General features: G+C 42.0%; 1 protein-coding gene across 1 annotated transcript in view; it reads left to right on the top strand.

The window, feature by feature from the left end:
• EYA2 (EYA transcriptional coactivator and phosphatase 2) overlaps positions 1 to 22,394 on the top strand; it is a 176,503-nt gene that overhangs the window by 121,656 nt on the left and 32,453 nt on the right. The window contains exon 10 of the mRNA XM_075276795.1: positions 12,148 to 12,237. Coding sequence (XP_075132896.1) covers positions 12,148 to 12,237 — 90 coding nt within the window. The remainder of the gene's footprint in view (positions 1 to 12,147; positions 12,238 to 22,394) is intronic.

Below are 22,394 nucleotides of genomic sequence, written 5' to 3'. Positions count from 1 at the left end.
CCATTTATTAAACCTCTAATTACATGATGCCAAGAGAAGCACTCAGCCAAGCTCTCGGTCGTCCCGGTCTCCCCACTTACTCACAGTACCTTTCAATTATGTTTCACAGGGCCCTTAAGATTAATAAGTGTGATTTAAATGTCGACTGAGAGCGCACAGCAAATTGCTGATTTGGAGAGCTGGATAGTTTTTGTGCTTTATAAATAGCATTGGTCTTGGATAAGAGTGCAGCCCCCTCTCCCTTCCAGCATACCTGGATCATTCTCCTGGGCATTAAATAGTACGTTACACATCCTAAACCTCTTCATTATTTTATGTGCTTTGGTGAAGGAATAATAGGTCCTTGGTTTGGCAAGTTCTTCACTCATATTCTCAGGGGATTCTAAGCTGCCAGTATCCCCACCCTGCAGCAAAAGGACAGCAAAAGCAGGATTACACAGCAGCAATATGTCTTTCTTGTATGAAATCTATTTACATAAAGAATTTCCCAACATCAGTGTACATTACTTACTGTCTAAAGAGGCAGGACAGTTGTCACCCAACACCCTGTTTTTACCAGATATGGTGCTTCGACTGCGTGCCTATGTCATTTCTATAGAAATATGTGAAATATACAGTAATATCAGCTCTTAAGGATTTTGTTTCTTCAGTATTCAGCTTGGTTTAACCTTGGTTAATGTACCTGCATCAGTTTGACACATTGTTTGGCTTCTGTTAGCTCTAGGCACAACACAAAATGTATGTGGGCCCCAGCTTCTTTTTTTTAATAGGCTGTTACCTGCTGGAGTAATCTATTTAGGTAATGGGCCTTATTTACTTCAGATCCCTGTTCCTGCTCATGGCCTCCTCCATTTCTCATTCTGCGGAAGCAGGCATTGTTATTATTATTCCTTTAATAGGCTTTTACCTGCTGGAGTAAGGCCTTTAGGTGACGGGCCCTATTTACGCTGCTAATGGCCTCCTCCATTTCTCCGTCTGCGGAGTCGGATGCTAGCATGAGCAGGGATCAGAAAGTAAGGACCCAGCAAATACTGCTATTATTATATTCTCCAGTCTCTTCAGACCCCAGAGTATAATGATTGGAGGCCCAGAGGAGGTGAAAATCAGTGTTACTTACCTCTCCTGTGCTCTAACATGACTTCATGCTGTCTTTGGGCCTCTGTAGTGATGTCACGAAGTCAACTGGGTCAGGCTGGTGTCGCAATGTATATTGGCGCTGGCGTAACTCAAGTTTGTGATGTCACTGAAGAGGGATGAAAATAGCAGGGAGTCGCTCTGGGATCTGTTACACCTGCCCCAGGTCCCTCCAGAGTTTCTCCATTTCCTGGACAACCACTTTAAGAATTATGTCCAACAGGACACAGTATAATGTCACATAGTTGCCCCTTCACTGTAGAATGTCCCATATAATCTCCCTCCACATAGTTTAATGTCTCATAATGGCCCCTATGGTTTTCGCTACAAATTTTCCGGTTTATCCATACCCTAAATTATTGAGGGTTGCCACCCACAAGCCATTGTTATACTTTGGGGTTTAATCAAACCCCAGAGCATAACTAGCAGAGGTCCAGGGCTCAATGTTACTCATCTCCCTTGGGCTATGGACTTCAGACCTCTTCCAGTCTTGAAGTTGTCATAAAAAGACCAAAACGTATAATAGTAATTTTGTTTCGTCTCATGAGTTTTGACAAATATTCTCAGAGACTCGCCCATGTTGTGTTGGTTGTCTATTCAGTGTATTCATGGCTGGAATTTCAACAGTGACATGGAATGAACTATGAAAAGTTACTGATTTTCTTGAATGTTTTCAATTGTGAATGGGGATGTGTCAAAAGGATTTGGATACAATTAAATTTGACCTGAATATTAAAGTTTTGGGTTATTATAATCTGGGGTCTCCTCGGACCATAGAGTATAATTGGAGGCCTAAGAGAGGTGAGTAAAATAACTGTAAGGGTATGTTCACACGGAGTTTTTTGCAGGCAGATTTTGACGCAGAATCCGCTTCAAAATCCGCCTGCAAAATATGGGTCCCATTGACTTCACTTTTTTTTCCGCTAGCTAGTAGTGAAAAAAAGAAGTGACGTGACCTATCTTGCTGCGGATTCCACGGCTGAGTCAGCTGCAGCTCCCATGGCTCGAGTCAAGCTCCTGTTTAGGCCCATTCATTCAGGCCTAATCAGGAACGGGATGCCGCAATAGAATGCTGATACTGCATCGGCATCCCGTCACAGCTAGCCATGCCGAATTTTCACAAGGCGGAAAAGGTTTCCGGCACCTTTTCTTCCATGTAAACATATCCTAATACTCACCTTGCCTCACCTCTCAATGGGCATCCAACTGTCCACTGGCGTCCTCTTCAGACCTCTTCTGGCCTCTGGCTGAGGTCACACTGGGTCAAAGATTCATGACGTTGGCTATGTTGAATAAATAGTGAGACGGTGTAATTTTTCAGGTATGAGGTCGCATTTACCTAATTTTTAAGATTTAAAAACATTTTTAAATAAATCCTGATTTGTAAAACCATAGAACTCAAAAAGGGTGTACCTAGTTTTTTTTTCATGACTGTATGATGCCCACATATTTCTTATGTTCTCATGTACAAAGTGACTAACCCAATGATTGTTTTTCCACGCCTGTCACTGCAGCCATTCTTTGTGTGCTTTGTGCAGTTAATCCTCTCATCCTGAGTTACCTGAGAGCAGTACGATTGACACCTCTACCTAATATTGACCTCTTTAAAACACACTGTGGAGATGCTAGGACTATGCAGGGCTTTGATTGAGAGGCCACTCTGTACTCTCAAATGTTATTTCTCTTTGTAAAACTTGAGTGCTTATCAATGTTTACTATAAACTGTACATTTCTGTGGGGCAACCTGGAGGACAACGGTATGTAGGTTGCACAGGAATAATCTTTAGTTGTATACATTCAGTGCCACCATAGAGCCCAGCTATAGATGCATTGCTACCGTTCCATAATTCCATGCACTGCAGCATCTCCCTATCTGACAGGGACCAAGTACTGTATACCCCGCACCTCCTGGCTCATGCTGATGCTAGAACTACAGACACACAACCATAGATTCAGCATTGTTGGATGGGGTTTGCAATAGCCCTGTTCATCAGAATAATAGTTCATAAAGACAATGGCACAACAGTGAACTTTAACTTACATTGTATTTAATGGGAAAATCCCCTACACATAATGATCATTTATACCTGAGGACAGAGGGCATGTTACTGATGCCATCTAAATCCATTTACTCTCCCTTGGTGTAGCAGAGTGCCCTCACAGGAGGCTCTTTACACTGCGAGAATGCCACAGGCTGAGGCTCGTTCTCTCACCGCCACTCACTAATGTGCTCTCCTGGCTGGCTGCCAGGCCCACAAGTCAAACAGTACCTGCCAGAGTGCATTAGCCGGGTGTCAGTGATGGCCCAGGCCTCGCCGTCCAATAAACATCCAATGAAATTATCTCTTGGCAAGAGGCTGGCGGCCCCGCTTTACACACATGTCACTCAGGTTTATGGGTGCGTGTGTGTAATGGGCTGTACAACAGCAAACTGCTCTGAACTCCATCAAAAAGCACTTCTCCAGAACTGGGACCAAACTCAAGAAATGCAAAGGTGGCTCCAAAAAATCTACAACTGCCCTCCTTATTACGCTTTTAAGGAATATTTGGAGTTCAAGCCGCGGTTTAAATCCATGGGAAATCTTATCCCTGGCCTCCCTGTGCTGGCTGCTTTGTAGAATTTGGGATAGTCATAAATTATAGTGTGCGCACTGCACTAATAGCAAGAAATTTACAGCCAGTCAGCAACGGAGCCACCCCTGTAGACTATGAGCATAGGTTTATTTGCTGCCTCCTGGCTTCACAGCCCCCTGACCACTACAAGTGTCACGCTGACACTGAAAGTAATAGTAGTACTTCCGATCCTGTGTTCTGTGTGATATTGCTATAAAGACAAGCCCTAGAATGTTTGGGCTCTAGGGCCGTTCACACGGAGTTAACGCGTGCGCATTCTGACATGTATACACGTGTCAGAGTGTGAATGCTCAAAACAGATCCCATTCATTTCAATGTGTCGTCTTAAGGGCATATAACGCGCGTAATTTTGCGTTCGCAAAATTGTGACTTATTTGCAAAAATTTATGTACCAGGCGTAATAAGCCTGTCCCCAGTGTACCAAACAGTTATAACTGCACTCTGTTCTGAGACCACAGATGCCATCACTAATAAGTAATAATGAAACACTGATTAATTCTAAGCTATTTAGAAAAATTTCACAGTCAGTAATGAGAAATAGACTGGCATTAAAGGGGTTTTAGGGGTCTAAAAAATGTGACTAAAGTCAGGAAATGCTTGTTGTATAAATGAAAAAGCATAACTGAGTACAGTCTTGTGAATGTGGCTTTACAGAGTTTTCAAAAATGCAAAAAACTTTGTACTGAAAGGTAATAGTTTGCATTTTGTATACTTGTGAACAATTCATGTTCACTATTTACATCTCACGGGATCTGTTTAAGGGCTCGTTCACACGGAGGGCAGTGGGGCGGATTTTGACCATATTTTGACTTGCGGAGTCAAGTCAAAATATGTTCAAAACCCACCTGTCACGGTCGCGGCTTCCCCCACCCCGGAGTCGGCTCAAATGAATGGGCCGACGCCGGAGGTTGCGGCTGCAGGCGGAAGCCACGGCTCAGCAGAATCCGCCTGAAGAAAGGGCAGCTCGCGTCTGTTTTTCCGCTATCGGCAATTGCCGATAGCGGGAAAAAAAGAACGTTAGTGGTCTCCATAGATCACCATTGTAAAGAGGCGGATTATGACGTGGATTCCGCTGTCATTCGCACATACAACTGAAAGAAGTGATCGCTCACAAATGGGGAATACAGGAAAGGATTCCCCATTAGTGAGCGATCAGGGCAACAGCACATGCCAACAGAGAGGGTTCTGAGTGCCATAGGTTCCACAACACGGACCTAGATATATGAAACAGGAGCCTCCTTCTCAAGTGATCAGTACCAGACCCCACATCCTCCTGGCTGCTACAGCAGTCAATAAAGTTTACACAAATGCTGCTATCATCAGTAATGACATCACGTTCATCGTCTCAGACAATAGGCCAAGTCCCCACACTGCTGTAAAACTTCATAGGAAGTTCTTTGATAGAATATATATATATATATATATATATATATATATATATATATATACACTCACCGGCCACTTTATTAGGTACACCTGTCCAACTGCTCGTTAACACTTAATTTCTAATCAGCCAATCACATGGCGGCAACTCAGTGCATTTAGGCATGTAGACATGGTCAAGACAATCTCCTGCAGTTCAAACCGAGCATCAGTATGGGGAAGAAAGGTGATTTGAGTGCCTTTGAACGTGGCATGGTTGTTGGTGCCAGAAGGGCTGGTCTGAGTATTTCAGAAACTGCTGATCTACTGGGATTTTCACGCACAACCATCTCTAGGGTTTACAGAGAATGGTCCGAAAAAGAAAAAACATCCAGTGAGCGGCAGTTCTGTGGGTGGAAATGCGTTGTTGATGCCAGAGGAGAATGGCCAGACTGGTTCGAGCTGATAGAAAGGCAACAGTGACTCAAATAGCCACCCGTTACAACCAAGGTAGCCAGAAGAGCATCTCTGAACGCACAGTACGTCGAACTTTGAGGCAGATGGGCTACAGCAGCAGAAGACCACACCGGGTGCCACTCCTTTCAGCTAAGAACAGGAAACTGAGGCTACAATTTGCACAAGCTCATCGAAATTGGACAATTGAAGATTGGAAAAACGTTGCCTGGTCTGATGAGTCTCGATTTCTGCTGCGACATTCGGATGGTAGGGTCAGAATTTGGCGTCAACAACATGAAAGCATGGATCCATCCTGCCTTGTATCAACGGTTCAGGCTGGTGGTGGTGGTGTCATGGTGTGGGGAATATTTTCTTGGCACTCTTTGGGCCCCTTGGTACCAATTGAGCATCGTTGCAACGCCAAAGCCTACCTGAGTATTGTTGCTGACCATGTCCATCCCTTTATGACCACAATGTACCCAACATCTGATGGCTACTTTCAGCAGGATAATGCGCCATGTCATAAAGCTGGAATCATCTCAGACTGGTTTCTTGAACATGACAATGAGTTCACTGTACTCCAATGGCCTCCAGTGTCACCAGATCTCAATCCAATAGAGCATCTTTGGGATGTGGTGGAACGGGAGATTCGCATCATGGATGTGCAGCCGACAAATCTGCGGCAACTGTGTGATGCCATCATGTCAATATGGACCAAAATCTCTGAGGAATGCTTCCAGCACCTTGTTGAATCTATACCACGAAGAATTGAGGCAGTTCTGAAGGCAAAAGGGGGTCCAACCCGTTACTAGCATGGTGTACCTAATAAAGTGGCCGGTGAGTGTATGTGTGTGTGTGTGTATGTGTATGTATATATATATATAATTTATTTAGTCTGTCTATCTATCTATATGCTCAATCCATTCCTGGCTTTGGCACAGAAAACACAGCAAAATCTGAAACCGAATAAGGCCAGGGACCCACGTAAACGCCACGGAAAAAAAGCAGCCTTTTACAGTCAGAACGAAGTGGATGGGATTCTAACAAATCCCACGCTCACTTGACTGTAAAAACCGTGCTGCAGACACACATTTCCATAACCAGCATGGGTTTGGAAATCACAACATGTCAATTGTACCTATGGAAACGCCAGCGGTTTCCCCATAGGAAAAGTAGCAAAAAATGGAAAAAAAAAGCGCAGGGCACTCGCCAAACAACGGGTTCTTTACGGGTTCTATGGTTTCCCCATAGGTATAATTGAAACATATTGTCAGCAAAGGAAACCAATTTGAACATTCTGGCTAAAGCGCTGCGGAAAGAACTGCAATGCGTTGCCACCACGATTTTTCCCGCAGTGCTTTTTTGTACATGTGGTTTTGAGGGTTAGAATTTTGGGGGGATTAATCAGATAATTTTTGTCTTTTTTCATTATAAATACGGATTTCTTTTGTGCTTTTATTTTTTAATGTTTCTTTCTTTATTGTAATTTCAAAGATGTTTTCCCTCCTTTTTTTATTTCTTTTATTTATTTATTTTCTTTCTTTTTTTAAACGGTAAAAGTGCTGCTACAAAAAATTTTTTACATAGTTTTCATTTTTACTATACTTCATTTTTAAGTTACACATGTTGTTGTGTCACCGGGTGTGTTAATGTTACTTGGTACTTTTTTTTTTTTTTTTTTTACTTTATTTGTTCTTTTGTATTTTTAACTCCTCCATAATAGACCTTTGGGGGGCATTTTAACATAACTTCTTTTTTTTTTTTTCTGGCAGATTTCCCCTGTATTTAGGACTGATACATTAGCCCCAGTTACAGGAGGAATATAGCCTCTTAAATTATACTGTATGGCTGATTATTATATTAACCGCCTGAAGCCGCGGAGTCCGCCTGAAGAAGGGGCTGCTCACTTCTCCATAGACCACCATTGTGAGGGGGCGGATTATGACGTGGATTCTGCGCCATAATCCACCCCCTCTGTGCTCGTCTGAACGGCCCTAAGGATCCATTCACACAGTGTAAACGCACGCTCATTTTGGCAGAATACACTTGTAAAGAATACATGTATAAAAATAAGACTCCCATTAACTTCTGACATTTTTTACACGTGTAAAAAACGCGGGCAAAAAAAGTGACGCTTTTTTTGCACATTTTTTGGCTCGTTTTTTTACATGTGCAAAAAAAAAAAAAGTCATTGAAGTCAATGGGAGTCTTATTTTTACACATGTATTCTTTACAAGTGTATTTTGCCAAAATGAGTGCGCGTTTACTCCGTGTGAATGGACCCTCAGACTTGCATAGAAAAAGTGAATTTCGAAGTGCAAATTGGCAGATCAGACTGCCGATTACATGGTGAGCCTAGGAACCATCCTGGACCTCAATAAAGTGAGATGCACCTAGTGAGTGGTTTCATAATTAACTTCAAATTTGTAAGACCTTTAATATAGGGCTAGAAAATAACAAAAAAAAAATCAATGTAGGCCTTAATTCTCAGTTAAGACTTTTTAGATGCCGGGGTCACTATTGACTGTGGTATCTAAGAGGTTAAACTTTTAGGATCAGCGGTTTGCCGCTCCCAGACATTAGGATCGGGTGCTTGAGTGTGAGTACACTTGTCAGAACATTATACCACTGCAACTGACGTAGAAAGCCAATTGCATCAGACTAAGACTTAATAGTGACCAAAGTAAAAAGTCTAGCCTTGCATAAAATTTGCTGCTTCTTATTCTGAGCAAAAAAGCGCTGTGTAAACCTAGTTTTACTACAATTAGAAAAGAATAACTGATGGCTGGTAAGGTTGGGTTTATATGGTACATTTTTGCTATTAAAAAAAAAAGGAAATTTTTATAGAAAAACCATTTGCAGTTTCTAAAAAAAACACACTTGCGTAACAATTCACCGTGTAAACAGAGCCTAAGAGGTATAATCCATAATCAGATTTTACTTACATATAGATGAAAGCATTGGCGGTTCAAGCACTACCTGTGGCCAGTATACTGTGTGGCTCCAATACTGCATTTACTGTATTCAGATTACAAAAAGCAAGTTGAATTGTGACCCAGAGGGCAAATCAGTGTCGCAACGTGGCTCTATTCACTAACATTATTCAAGGTTGCAGTGTGACCAGGTAATCTTTGGTCACATGGCCAGAGTCTTGGCCATAATCCATGTGTAGTCCTAGCCTAAGGCCGTGGCTGTAAACATGTTCCACCGGCAGAAGAATGAGTGTGAGGCCTAGGAGCTCCTATGTCATTTAGAGTCATTAAAGCTATGGCGTGTGATTTGCAGAGCTTTGTATAAGTGAAGGTAAAACCACAAGGGATTGGGGGAAGGGTGCAGAGAAAGGTGCTGATTGTCTCCTAATCTGTCTGTAACCCTTGGCTGACATCTCTTGGAGATAAGCTCCACAGAATGGCGGTCTGATTTAATAAATACACATAATTAATACCTTTCATCCTTATGGCAGTGTAATTATTTGCGTACATTCTCAACAGGTAGTTGGCAACAGAATAGACAAGGGTCGGTTTGCATGAAATGCTTACAAAAAGCCTTTAACGTGTGGACTCACATCCGCATTGTCTTCACCTCTTGAATGTCAAGAGTAATTTGAACATAAGTAAATAGGAATCCAGACAAGATACAGGTTTACTGGAAGCTTCTTGCAGACAACATGTCTGAACATTGGGGAAGTGGTGGGCGTGCGTCATTAGTGTGGTAACCCAAGGACATGTCACTGAATAAATGTGTCCCCTCTGTATATTATATACAATACATATGTCACAGTTAGCAAAGAAAAACTCTTTTCACTGAACTGTGAACGTTAGAGTAGGCTGTCTACTGTATATTTATGTCTACTGGAATGGATGTCATAACCAATATCAGGGCCAAATTAAAATAAATCCTCTAAGTGACTGATGCAACACTATAATGACCTGCATTTCAGACAGGGCAATAAGGGCCCCTTCACACGGAGTATATGTCGATATACGTGCGCTTCCAATTGAAATCAATGTGCTCTGTTTTGAAGCGCAGCACTCGGACACGTGAATACGTGTCTAAAAGAGCGGCGCGCTTACGCCGTGTGAAGGGGCCCTTACATGTTCCGAATCAGCGGCGTTAAAACAGCTCCCATTGCTTTCTATGGGATCCGGCATACGTGCGCTCCCCATAGAAATGAATGGGCTGCTTTTTTCCCCTATTGCTTTTAATGTGATATGCGCGTATCACATTGAAAGCAATAAGGAAAAATGCAGCCCATTCATTTCTATGGGGAGCGCACATATGCCGGCTCCCACAGAAAATAATGGGATCTGTTTTAACGCCGCTGATTCAGAACGTGTTACACGTTCAGAATCAGCGAGCATATACTCCATGTGAAGGGGCCCTAAGGCGCCCAATCCCCCCAAACCTGCAACCTCTGTGATGCATCCATATGGCGAAATCATTCACTCTGGGTTATTTATCATCGGATCCTTTTTTGGCCATATTTTTCACAAGTGAGCCTTCCCAATAGAAAGCAAAAGCGGAGACGGCAACATAACATCTGCAAAAATGTAGCAAATTTTCATAAATGGCACAAGGCAAAAAAGACCACAAAGACCGCCATAATGTGCCAAGAAAGTGAAATAATTAGGTTACCCTGCAGTGTACATATATGCCACCACTGCAAAGGATAAGTAAAATGTGCTAGTGATTCCATGACCTTTAGGCTAAGGCCCCACAGGACAATCTGCAGCACTAAAGTGTTGTGGGAACAACCGCAGCGGGAACGCATTGTAGTTCTTCCCGCAGTACTTTGAAGAGAAAGTTCACAGAATTTTCCTCCACAGACTTTACCATTATATTTACGGGAATGCCACCGTTGTTTCCGTAGATATAATTAACATGCTGCGATTTCCAAAACCGTGCCAGTTTTGGAAATCGCAGTGTGTCCGCGCTGTGGTTTTAATCGCAAAGTGGGCATGTGATTCGCATGAATCCCATCCACTTTTCAATTACTGTAAAACGCCACGATTTTTCCTGCGGCGTTTCCGGCTTATGGCTCCCCGGCCTTAAACTCAGCTTGTCTCTGGGAGATTCACATGGAGGAGATTTACTGTGGCCACAGAGGACTCTGGTAGAAGTCAAGGAGCACCCTCATACATGACAGGTTACCTAAATTCACTTGTAGTACTCCTGTCACCAAGATTTCTGGCGTTTCAAAGGAATGTATCACTCATTTTTAAAAACATTCATTTATTACAAGCAGATATAATATACTGCGTTTTTATTCATAGTCATGGCCAACTCCATAGTCTGGAGCCATCTCCTTGAGGTCTATATGAGAGTTCTCTAGGCATGTGCTTTTCAGGGAGGGGTAGTAGATAAGCTGCAAAAGGCTCCGTTCCCACGGAGTAACTCACCGCTCATTCTGAAAACGTAAACATGCGTCAGAGTTAGGCTTCGTTCCCACGGAGTAATGCGCCGCTCATTCTGACACGTAAACAAGCCTCCCATTGAGTTCAATGGGTAGCACGCGTAAGCTGGCACCCATTGAAGTCAATGTGATCTGTTTTGAAGCGCCTCACTCTGACACGTGTTTACGTGTCAGAATGAGCAGTGCGTTACTCCATGGGAATGGAGCCTAACATTGTCAGCAATCATTGTTGTGTGATGCTATTTTATCTTTATTTTATCTTCTATTGTAATCCTTCTGTATGTTCTCTGATGTTAATGATATGACTGCTGAAAGAAAAAAAAAAAACACAAAATTGGAATTTGTTAGTCTATTATTAGGCTTACTGGCCAGGGTTAAATAAAGTTTTTGGGTTTTTTTTATATAGATTGTGATGTGGAAAAAAAAATCAAATTTTTTTAAATGTGTTTAAACACAAAACTTTGATCTAAAATCAGGATCATTTTTTGGTGACGCATTCCATTCCATTCCATTCAATAGACATTCCACAGACTTATATTTGGTTTCGGTTTTTTGGGTGGATAAATGTATAGGTTCCCCACTTCCCGATTATAGTACGGGACAATATAATATAATGTGTTGCTGGGAGGCAGCATCAATAACTGTTCTACTTCGAGAATGTCCCTCTCCTGGCATTCTGTTCAGGCCAACACAAGTACAGTTTCCCATTGAATAAGGGACTACTGTGGTCTGACTAGACTAGATTCACACAACCATTGGTGAAAATGTCTATTTTCCATGGCCATTTTACACCCATTTTCACAAGTCCCTCATACATTGCGGTGTATGGGGGGAATCCGTGAAAATGAACAAAAATAGAGCATGACCTATAATTTGTCAGGCTATTCCAACAAAATGTCACAATATTGGTCATGTGAATATCTCCCAATCACAGTGAAATTAATACAGCCACATGACAGCCATGTTATATATGGTTAAAGGACTTATTTTCAATTTCCACTCTGTGTCATGTACAGATTTCATTTGTGCACTTTTAAAATTATCAAAGCTATGTGTATGACGATTTCTAACCAATAATCCTGGTTTACAATGTTTCTCCCAAATAAAACTTGTCTATAACCAGGACTTGTGTCTGTTTCTCTCTCCAGGACACGACTACGTCAGTGCGAATAGGACTCATGATGGAGGAGATGATCTTCAACCTTGCTGACACTCATCTGTTCTTCAATGACCTGGAGGTGAGTCTCCCCAGTCCCCACCACTTTACATGACATAAACATACGGTACCTTTCCCAAGGTGCATCACTTATTCACAGGGCATAGTTACAACTTGTGATTAGAAAAGAGAACCATAAAGAGTCTTCAAAGAATTCTTTCTTTAGTGTATGCAGGGCTCCAGATGATGACCAAAATGGTTGCCAATGCGACTAAGAATTTGCAAATGGCACCAAGACCTCTCAGACTTGTTCATATAACTGCTGCTGGGTGTAGTCCCGCCTCCACACTATTCGGGTAAGAGGACAGGCAGTAGAATTCAAATCACAAGCAAAATGTACATTACTTTGCAGGTAATTCAGGAGTTCTTACAGGCAGTATGGGTGGCAGGTCTTCACCTAGTAGATGTTGTGGCTCAACTCAGGACTCACCATGCCAATGCAGGGGGAGGGGTAGTAAATTAATTGTGAACTGTGTATGTGTCTGTGTGTACTAAATGAACATGGAGCTGTGCAGGGAGGAGGTGTACTAAAACATGGAGCTGAAAGAGGAAGGGTTGGACTTAACAGTAAGCAGGAGGGAGGTGTGGTAAATGAACAGGGAGCCATGGTGGTGGGGTGTAATAAGTGAAAAGTGATTTTAGGCGAAGTATAATGGAGGAACAGTGAGTTGTAGGAGTGGATGGTACAATGGAGTAGAGCCTCATGATGAGTAGGGATGGGTTCTAACTGAGGAATAGTAAGCCTGAATGTGATTAATGGAGGACAATATGATGAGGAACAAATCTAGTGGCTACTCTGAGGGGTAGGGGATGGAGAGCCTGAATCTGAACAACAAGGATACACACTGACTTAGTGGTACATGCATGTGTCTGAAACCCACCCCCGTATGCATCTTCAGGAGATTGTATGACTATACTGTATAATCATACAATCATTGGCACCCACACATCATTGATCACATTCAGCTACCGCTATTATTATTATTATTATTATTATTATTATTATTATTATTATTATTATTGTTTATTTATATAGCACCATTAATCCCGTGGTGCTTTACATTTGGGGGTTTACATACAATACACATAATATACAGGTAGATATAATACTAACAGTGACCGACTGGCACAGTGGGGTAGAGGGCCCTGCCCGTGAGGGCTTACAATCTATGGCAGTTCAAGCACCACTCCATCAATTTAAATGAGAATGTCAGAGATAGCCAAACTACAGCAATCTCTGACATTTCCATTTAAATTAACCCCTTCCCGACATTCGCCGTAATAGTACGGCGCTGCTGGGAAGGGCTTCCCGCAAACCGCCGTACTATTACTGCGGATGCATGGTGCGCACACAGAAACTGTGTGCGCACAATGCACAGCGGGTGTCAGCCATAATACACGGCTGACAATGCCCCGTGACACCCGCGGTCGGAACCGGGTCCGATCGCGGGTGTTAACCCCTGATATGCCGGCGATCAACATGACCGCCGGCACCTCCGGGGTTCCGTTCTAAAATGGTGCCGATCGCCCCCCCCCCCCCGCGCCGGTTTCAGGGGGTGCCGGTGTTCGTAGGGGGCAGCCCGGGGTCTGATCAGTGACCCCGGGTCTGCCCCTTCACTTACCCCGTCCTCGCACCTGGCTGATCCTGCCGTAAATTAAGCTGTCAGCCTGTGCGTCCACACAGGCTGACAGCTTCCTATACAATGCAATATACGTGTATTGCAGTGTATATGTAGTGAAGCGGTGATCAGCCGATCACTGCTTCAATCCCCCATGGGGACAGAAAAAAAAAGTTTGAAAAAAGTAAAAATAAAAAAGTTTAAATAAGTTTAAAATAAAATAGAAATAAATAAAGACCCAAAAATCCCATTTTCCACATGTAAAATGTTTTATTATGTAAAATAAAGAAAAATAGAAAAAAACATTACATATTTGGTATCGCCGCGTCCGTAATAACCTGAACAATAAAATTAAAACATTATTTAACCCAAACGGCGAATATCGTAAAAAAAAAAAAAACGTAGAAGACCGCACAAAATAATGATTATTCACCACCTTTCCCTTACAAAATGTTCAATAAAAAATAATCAAATGGTCAGATGAAAACCAAAATGGTACCAATAAAAAGAAGAGGTCTTCCCGCAAAAAATAAGCCCTCAACCAGCTCTGTCTGGCGAAAAATAAAAACGTTATGCCTTTCAGAAGATGGCGATGCAAAAATAATTGATTTTTTTCCCTGAATTGAATTTTATTCTGCACAAATAGCAACACATTAAAAAATAATATAAATGAGGTATCGCCGTAACCGTACCGACCCGCAGAATAAAGGTAACATGTTACTTATGCTGTACGCTGCACGGGAAAAAAAATAAATGCTAAAAAGCAATGCCAGAATTAATGTTTCCTTTTACATCCCACCCAGAAAGAGTTAATAAAATGTAGTCAATAAGTTACAGGCCCCAAAATGGTGGCATTGAGAAGCTCATCTAATACCGCAAACACCAAGCCCTCATATGGCCACATGGCCAGAAAATAAAAATAAAAATCTAGCTTGTACAATGTGAAGACAAAAACCCCAAAAGTCGCCAAATCATTAGGACATAAGTGGCTGCGACTAGAAGGAAATATGTAAGCTGTGCGAGCGTTTTCAGGGGACCCCCCATATTTAGAGCTTATGAGAGATAATACAGCAGCGCTGATCCCCCAGAATGCCCTTCTTCCCCGTCCGCGTCATAGGAGCTAGTGGGAAAATAGAATGGGATTTGGTGTACCCAATTTACTCCGCACAGCTTACACATTCACTTCGGTGTTACTAATGCTCACTACATCACTTGATAAATTCTTTGAGGGGTGCGGTTTTCAAAATGGGGTCACTTTCTAGAGGTTTCCACTGTTTTGACTCCTCAAGGGCTTTGTAAATGCGACATGGTCCCTGAAACTGATCACAGCCAGATCTGCCCTCTAAAAGCTCTTTGGCGCGCCTTCCCTCCTGCGTCTCGCTGTGCGTCCATATATTAGTTTACACCCACAAGTGGGGTACTATGGTAGTCGGGAGAACTTGCCTAACAAATTGTGGGACGCGTTTTCTCCTTTAACCCCTTGTGAATGTGCAAATTCTAGGGCTAAACGAAAATATTAGTAAAATAAATTCAAATTTGAAAATTTCATCTCCATTTTGTATTAATTCCTGTTAAGCACTTATAGGGTTAAAATACTAGGTATATGTTGTTTTGGCTTATCTAAGGGGTGCAGTTTTGAAAATGGGGTGATTTATGGGGGTTTAATACAAGGGTCTTTCAAAACGCCTTCATAACTGGATTAGTCCCTTAAAAAATGGGTTTTGGAAATTTCTTGAAAATTTTGAATATTGTTGTTTCACTTGTAAATCTTATAATGTCTGTAAAAATTAAAAGGGTGACTAAAGTTTGATGCCGACATAAAGCAGAGATCTGGGACATGAGATTTATGATATAATTTTGGCGGTCTGACTATCTGTATGTAATGCACATCATTTCAAACTTTATAAAATGCATATTTTTCAAAATTTCCACCAAATTTCCATTTTTTTCATAATTAAACACAAAACATATCAACAAAAATTTACCACTAGCATGAAGTACAATGTGTTACGAAAAAACAGTCTTAAAATCACTTTGGTAAGTTAAAGCGTTCCAAAGTTATTGCCACATAAAGTGACACATGTCAGTTTTGAAAAATCGAGCTTGGTCAGGAAGTCAGAGTGCCATCGGCGGGAAGGGGTTAATGGAGTGGTGCTTATGGTGCTCAACTACAAACTTCCTGATCAGTGGGGTCTGAGTGGTTGGACCTTCTCCCATAGCATAGGGAAAACCTTGATTTGGGGGAAAACCAGTTTATTAGATCTGATTTATAACAGTCACATGGTCCATAAACACACTAATCTGGAGATGTTCATTGAGGCGTATGGAAGAGTTTTCTAGGCATGCTCTGTGATCTGTGCAATAATAGGGAGTAGATAAACTGTGACCAATACATAATGTAAATGGTGGTCCCTATGTTATCTATACATAGATGATACCTGTCCTTAAAATCCTGCCTGTACAGATAGGTGACTGCTGCAAAAGATCTTATACAGAGCAGGAAGTTTCAGCCGATTAGTATGCTTTATAAGTAGAAACTGCAGAATTGTAGGATTTTCTTAGACTAGAGAAATTAAAGGGAGTCTATCAACAGCAAATTGATTATAAGCTTAAATACAGTACCTTGTAGAGGAAATTCTATATTTTTTAAATGTCTTTGTTGTGCCCCAATTTTATGCAAATCACTATTTTATTAATATGTAAATAATAAGGAGAATGTGCTTGCCTTGCCTCAGTTTTAGTTTCAGGTCTGGAGTCCTTTTTAAAATCATTTGCATGTAAAACCTGCAGGGATCCCTTGATGACTCAAAGTACATTATTGGCCAGGGTTTTTCAAATCTGTCATGTGCCACTTTATGTGGTAATAAGCTTGGGAATCTTTAACTTATCAAAGTAATTCTGAGATTGTTTTTTTTCATGACACATTGTACTTCATGTCAGTGGTAAATTCTAGTCGCTATGTTTTGTCTTCCATTATGAAAAAATAGGAAATTTAGTGAAAATTGGCAAAAAAAATTGCAGTTTTCATTCTTTGAAATTGCATGCCTTTCATATAGAAAGTCATACTACCCAAACTACTTTATAAATATCATTTATCATATCTCTGATTTATGCTGTAATCAATCTTTAATCATCCTTTCAAGCATGAAATTGTTCCACATGTGGATGTAAACTGATGTATGGCCACACTGCAGAGTAAAGAACAGAAGGAGCGCTCTTGGGATTTTGGAGGGCAGATTTTACTGGAATTGGTTTCAAGTACCATGTTGAATTTACAGAGCCCCTTGAATTATTAGCACAAGGACATTCCTCTTGTCCTTATACTTGACCAACAGTAAATTTTCATTGCAATAGGCCCTACTCTCACCCCTTCTGTGGAGCTGGACAGTATGTGCCCTATGGAGGTCTCTCTGTGCCCTAGGGAGGCCAGAGTGGGATGCTAGTGTAGAAGTTATCCACATAGGGGTGATCACCCAGTCCAGCAGTGGGTGTAGCAAATCCCACATTGTTTTCCAACTAACTCCTAGGATTGGAAGGCATTTTGGGGGCTCAATTCTTGTGTCCTTTCCTTCATAAACTGTAAACTTTTAGGTGTACGCTGAGCTGCTCTTGCACAGTTTATACATCTTAGGGGGGATTCACGCTACCATTACTAATGTCCGTGTCTGTCTACCATCATAAGGTGACAGCATCGAACATTAACGGTCACAGATTAATTCTTTGTCTGTTCCTATTGAAACAAATGTAAACAACATACACGACTTTTATCTTCTATTACAAAAGTAAACAAATATTCCAGAAAATAGTGTCTGTCATGTTATTTACATTAGTGTCAATGGGAATGGACTTCGAATCAGTCTGTGACCATTCTCTGTGGCAGCTAATGTCCATGTTGCTGTCATCCTATGACAGAAGACACCAACGGAAATTAGTAATGTTAATGTGGACTGGCGGGGGGTGGAATGACAGGTCCCACTACCAACCTACTTATTGAGAAGTTGGGTAATGCCAGGTACATAACCACACTGGACCTCACAAAAGGTTACTGGCAAATACCTTTGTCTAAAGAAGCCAATGAGAAAAATACCTTTGTTGTTCCAGAAGGGCTGTTCCAATACAGGGTTATGCCATTTGCTTTGGTTTGCATGGAGCTCCTGCTACCTTTCAGAGGTTGATGGACCAGATCTTGCGGCCACATCGTGACTACACAGCAGCTTACCTGGACGATGTGGTCATTCATAGCCCAGACTGGGGAAGTCACCTCTGTAAGGTGCAGGCGGTACTGGACTCCATAAGTGAGGCAGGCCTTACTATCAACCCTGAGAAATGTGCTTTAGGGCTGGAGGAAGCCAAGTACCTGGGCTATGTAATTGGCAAAGGGGTAATAAAGCCCCAAATCAATAAAGTGGAGGCAATACAGAACTAGCCAAGACCGCTAACCAAGAAACAAGTCAGGGCATTTCTTGACATTGTGGGCTACTAGCGGAGGTTTGTGCCAAACTTTGCCTCTATTGCAGCTCCTCTCATTGACCTGACGAAAGGTGAGAAGTCAGTGATGATCCACTGGACACCAGAGGCAGAGGAGGCGTTCCAGAGGTTAAAGTAAGATCTATGTCAGCAGCCAGTGCTGATAGCCCCTGACTTTAGGAAGGAGTTCCTGGTGCAGACAGATGCCTCAGATGCAGGTCTAGGAGCGGTGCTATCCCAGGTGGTAAATGGTGAGGAGCATCCAGTGATGTACCTGAGCAGGAAGCTGTCCCCCGCTGAGAAAATTTACACCATTGTAGAGAGGGAATGTTTGGCCATTAAGTGGCCACTGGATGCTCTGAGGTATTACCTCCTGGGGAGAAAGTTTAAATTGATCACTGACCATGCTCCCCTTACATGGATGAAAATCAATAAGGACAGAAATGCTACGGTTCCCCGATGGTTCCTGTCTCTGCAAAATTTTGTGTCTGATGTAGAACACAGGCCAGGGAAATTATTGGGAAACGCTGATGCCCTGTCAAGGGTGCATTGTGTGATGGCCACAAATGTCCAGCCCTCTGGCTTGTAGAAGGGGGGGGGGGTCATATGTAAGCCGATGGCTGGTCAGATAATGGAGGGGTGTACATCTTACCCAGACTACTCAGGTGGGTGAGATGAGAAAACTCCAGGGATGTTTATTCTCAGCAGAAAACTTTCGTCTGCTGAGCATTTTGGTAAATCCTCAGTATTGGGCTGAATTTTTAGGAATGACAGGTAAGTTGGTAGTGGGACCTATCATTCCACCCCCCTCCAGTCCACACTTGGCTGGAGAGCAAACAGAGAGGTCATATTTTTGGATCTGTGTCCTGGATCTGTGTCCTGAATGATTCAGGATGATTTCAGGCTTTTTGATTTCTGTTATTCTAGGTGAGGTAACCTCAACTTCAAAGTGAACTACACATCCATGGACTATTAATACAGCAGTTTACATCTGCATGTGGGTCATTTACGTAGTCAGGAGAAATTGCTTAAATTGTGTGTACATTTTCTCCTTTAACCCCTTAATATATGAAAAATTTGAGGCAAAAGCAACATTTTATTAGAATAAAAGTCATTTTTCATTTTCATGTCACAATGGTAAAATATTCTGTGAAACAGCTGAAGGGGCAAAGTACTCACTATACTCCTTGATAAATTCCGTAAGGAGTCTAGTCTCTAAAATTGCGGGGGAGGGGGTTGATTTGTTCTGGCACCTCAGGGACTGAGGTACCAGAAAATCTGTAAATCTGTCCTCCAAAAGCTCAATAACGCTCCTTTAATTCTGTTACCCTACTGTGTGTCCATATGCCACATGTGAGACATTTAAGTTAGGAGAAAATTCTTAAGTGCATATTCACCTTAAACCCTTGTGGTAATGCAAAAATTGTGGTTAACGCAACATTTTATAGGAAAACAATTTTTTTTCATTTTTACAGCCCATTTCTGTGAAGCACATGTAAAGTTAATGTACTCACTACACCTTTATAAATTCTGAATGGTCCAGTTTTTAAAAAGGGGTCACATTATGGGGGTTTCCACTGTTTTAGCAACTTTGGGGCTCTGCAAATGGGGCCTGAAACCTATTTCAGCAAACTCTGTTCTCTAAAGACCCATTAGTACTCTTTCCGTTCCAAGCACTGCAATATGCTCATACATCAGTGTACCAGGACATATGGGATATTGTTGTGTTTAGGAGAAATTGTGTAGCAAATTGTGGGGTGCATTTTCTCCTTTAACCCCTTGTGAAGATGAAGCATTTGGGGCTAAAGCGATGTTCAAATCCAAATGGTAAAAATAAATTCAGTGAAAGGGTTAAAATGTTCACTATACCCCTTGATAAATTTCTTGAGGGATTTAGTTTCCAAAATGGGGTCACTTCTTAGGGGTTTACAATGTTCTGATACCTAAAGAGTTCTGCAAATTCAACATGGCACCTGGAAAATATTCCAGTAAAATCTGCCTTCCAAAATCTCAATAGCGCTCATTCTCTTCTGTGTCTAGTTGTATGTCCATACATCAGTTTACATCCACATGTGAGATAACCTCAAATTGCATAGCAGATTGTAGAATACATTTTCACCTTTAACCCATTCCTGACATTCAAGGTAATAGTACAGCGGATGCTAGGATTTTAAAGATGTCGGCCACTGTGCTGCAGCACAGCCATGGTAGCTACTGGGTCTCTGCTGCAGCCCAGGATCCGCACCCCCCAACCAGGGGTGAACCATGGGTTTCTGCCGCCTGAGGCGGACGTCAGAAAGCGTCTTTAGCAGGCAGGGAGAGGTCCTGCTCTCTGCCTGAGCGCGAGGGGCGGCCGCTGGAGCAGCGCTGCTCCAGCGGCCTCCCCAATCCATTGCTCAGTCACGGTGACCTTAAGCCAGTCCAGGACAGCTTATCCTGGACTGGCTTAGGTCAGCAAAAATGCCAACTTCCCCGGGGCCCTGGCATAGCGCCGCCTGAAGCGGTCGCCTCACGGTCGCTGCCCCCAACTTCCAGAAATAAAAAAAAAAAAAAAATGGCCTTCAGGGTCCAACATGGCGAGATTGCAGGAACTGACTTGTTCCTCTGACAGTTGGGATGCTTCTCAAGGCTCCCAGGCATGTAATAGCAATACTAGTGTAGCAGCTGGTCTATGACCAGCCTCAATAGTAACATTGTACATTCTGCCAGAGACTGCAATACAAATTATTGCAGGTTCAAGCGGAGGCTAATTAAATAAAAAAAACTAAAAGTTCGAATCACTCCCCCCCCTTTCCCTAGAACACATATAAAAGTAAGGAAAAAGGAAGTAAAAAAACATACACATTAGGTGTCCCTGTGTCCAAAAATACCTGGTCTCCAAACTTATAGAAATATTTTTCCCGTATGGTATCGAGAAAATACTGTAGCGGGGGGGATCAAAAGTGCCAAATTACCGTTTTTTTGCTGTTTTGCCTTATAAAAAATTTTAATAAAAAGTGATCAAAGCAATAAACACCCCAAAATGGCTTAATTAAAAAGTAGACATGCCCCTAAAAGTTTTAGATTTTTATAAATGTAAATAAAAGCATATAAATTTGGACATACCAAAATATAGAATACAGGTGACATCATGCAGCAGGTGTGCAATTTACGATATATAGGGCAACACAAAATACAAAAAAAATAAGCAGGCACTATGTCAAATACAAACTGTGCATCCAGAAAATGAAAAGTTTTGTAGATGCCCAGGATGAAACGACCACACACGCATCGCCACTGCAACTGGCAACTTCCTCAGGGGTATAGAATGTACCGAAAACATGTCCTTAAATATAAAGTGTAATGAAAAACAAGTGTGTGTCTGAAAAATGCCTAGTTGTACTTAATCAGGGACACAAAGCTATGTCTAAGCAAAAGTCCAACTCCTTGCATCCAAAACTGAGCAGAGAGAGTGGAACCTATGCCCTTTGCACATGCACATTCCTCCAAATTTCCATGTTTGGGCCTGTAGCCCAATCCTCCATTTTATGTGCTGGTGTATTTCTGTTTAAATTTTTTTGTCCTTCCAATCCATAATCTTGCGTTAATAGCACTGCCTATAGCTTGGATTGGTGCTGTTTAGAATATAAACCTATATATAAACTGTTGCCCCCAACAATGCTACAGATGTGTATCCAATTGAAAGTAAGGAATTACATTTGTGGTTGTAAATCTATGCTGCATCATAAGTCTATATAAACACAAACACTCAAATAATTGTGTTCGATCCAAAAAAAAACTTATAAATATATCCCAGCAGAAATTTATCTATTTACTAGCCTCTGCCTGCGACTTTGTGTGTTGTAGGAGTTGATGATCCACCTATATTCAGCAAATCGCTGCCGTTGATGGTTCATCTGCTCCGGCATTTTGGCAGCTGTCAAGCTGTCCTGCTGCGGAACTTGCTCCTCGCACCGTGCCCATGATTGTTCCAGCAGCTCACTGGGATGCCATATAATGAGTGTGTTGTTGGCGTCATTGAACTACTTGCTCCAGTGTTTCGGCAGCTCTCAAGCCAGCCTGCTGCTGAACTTGCTCCTCACATCGTACCTGT

This window comes from Leptodactylus fuscus, chromosome 6 (genome assembly GCF_031893055.1).
Source record: "Leptodactylus fuscus isolate aLepFus1 chromosome 6, aLepFus1.hap2, whole genome shotgun sequence".
Taxonomy (NCBI): domain Eukaryota; kingdom Metazoa; phylum Chordata; class Amphibia; order Anura; family Leptodactylidae; genus Leptodactylus; species Leptodactylus fuscus.
Note: the sequence above shows the minus strand (reverse complement) of the source record. Positions and strands in the feature narration are given on the sequence as shown.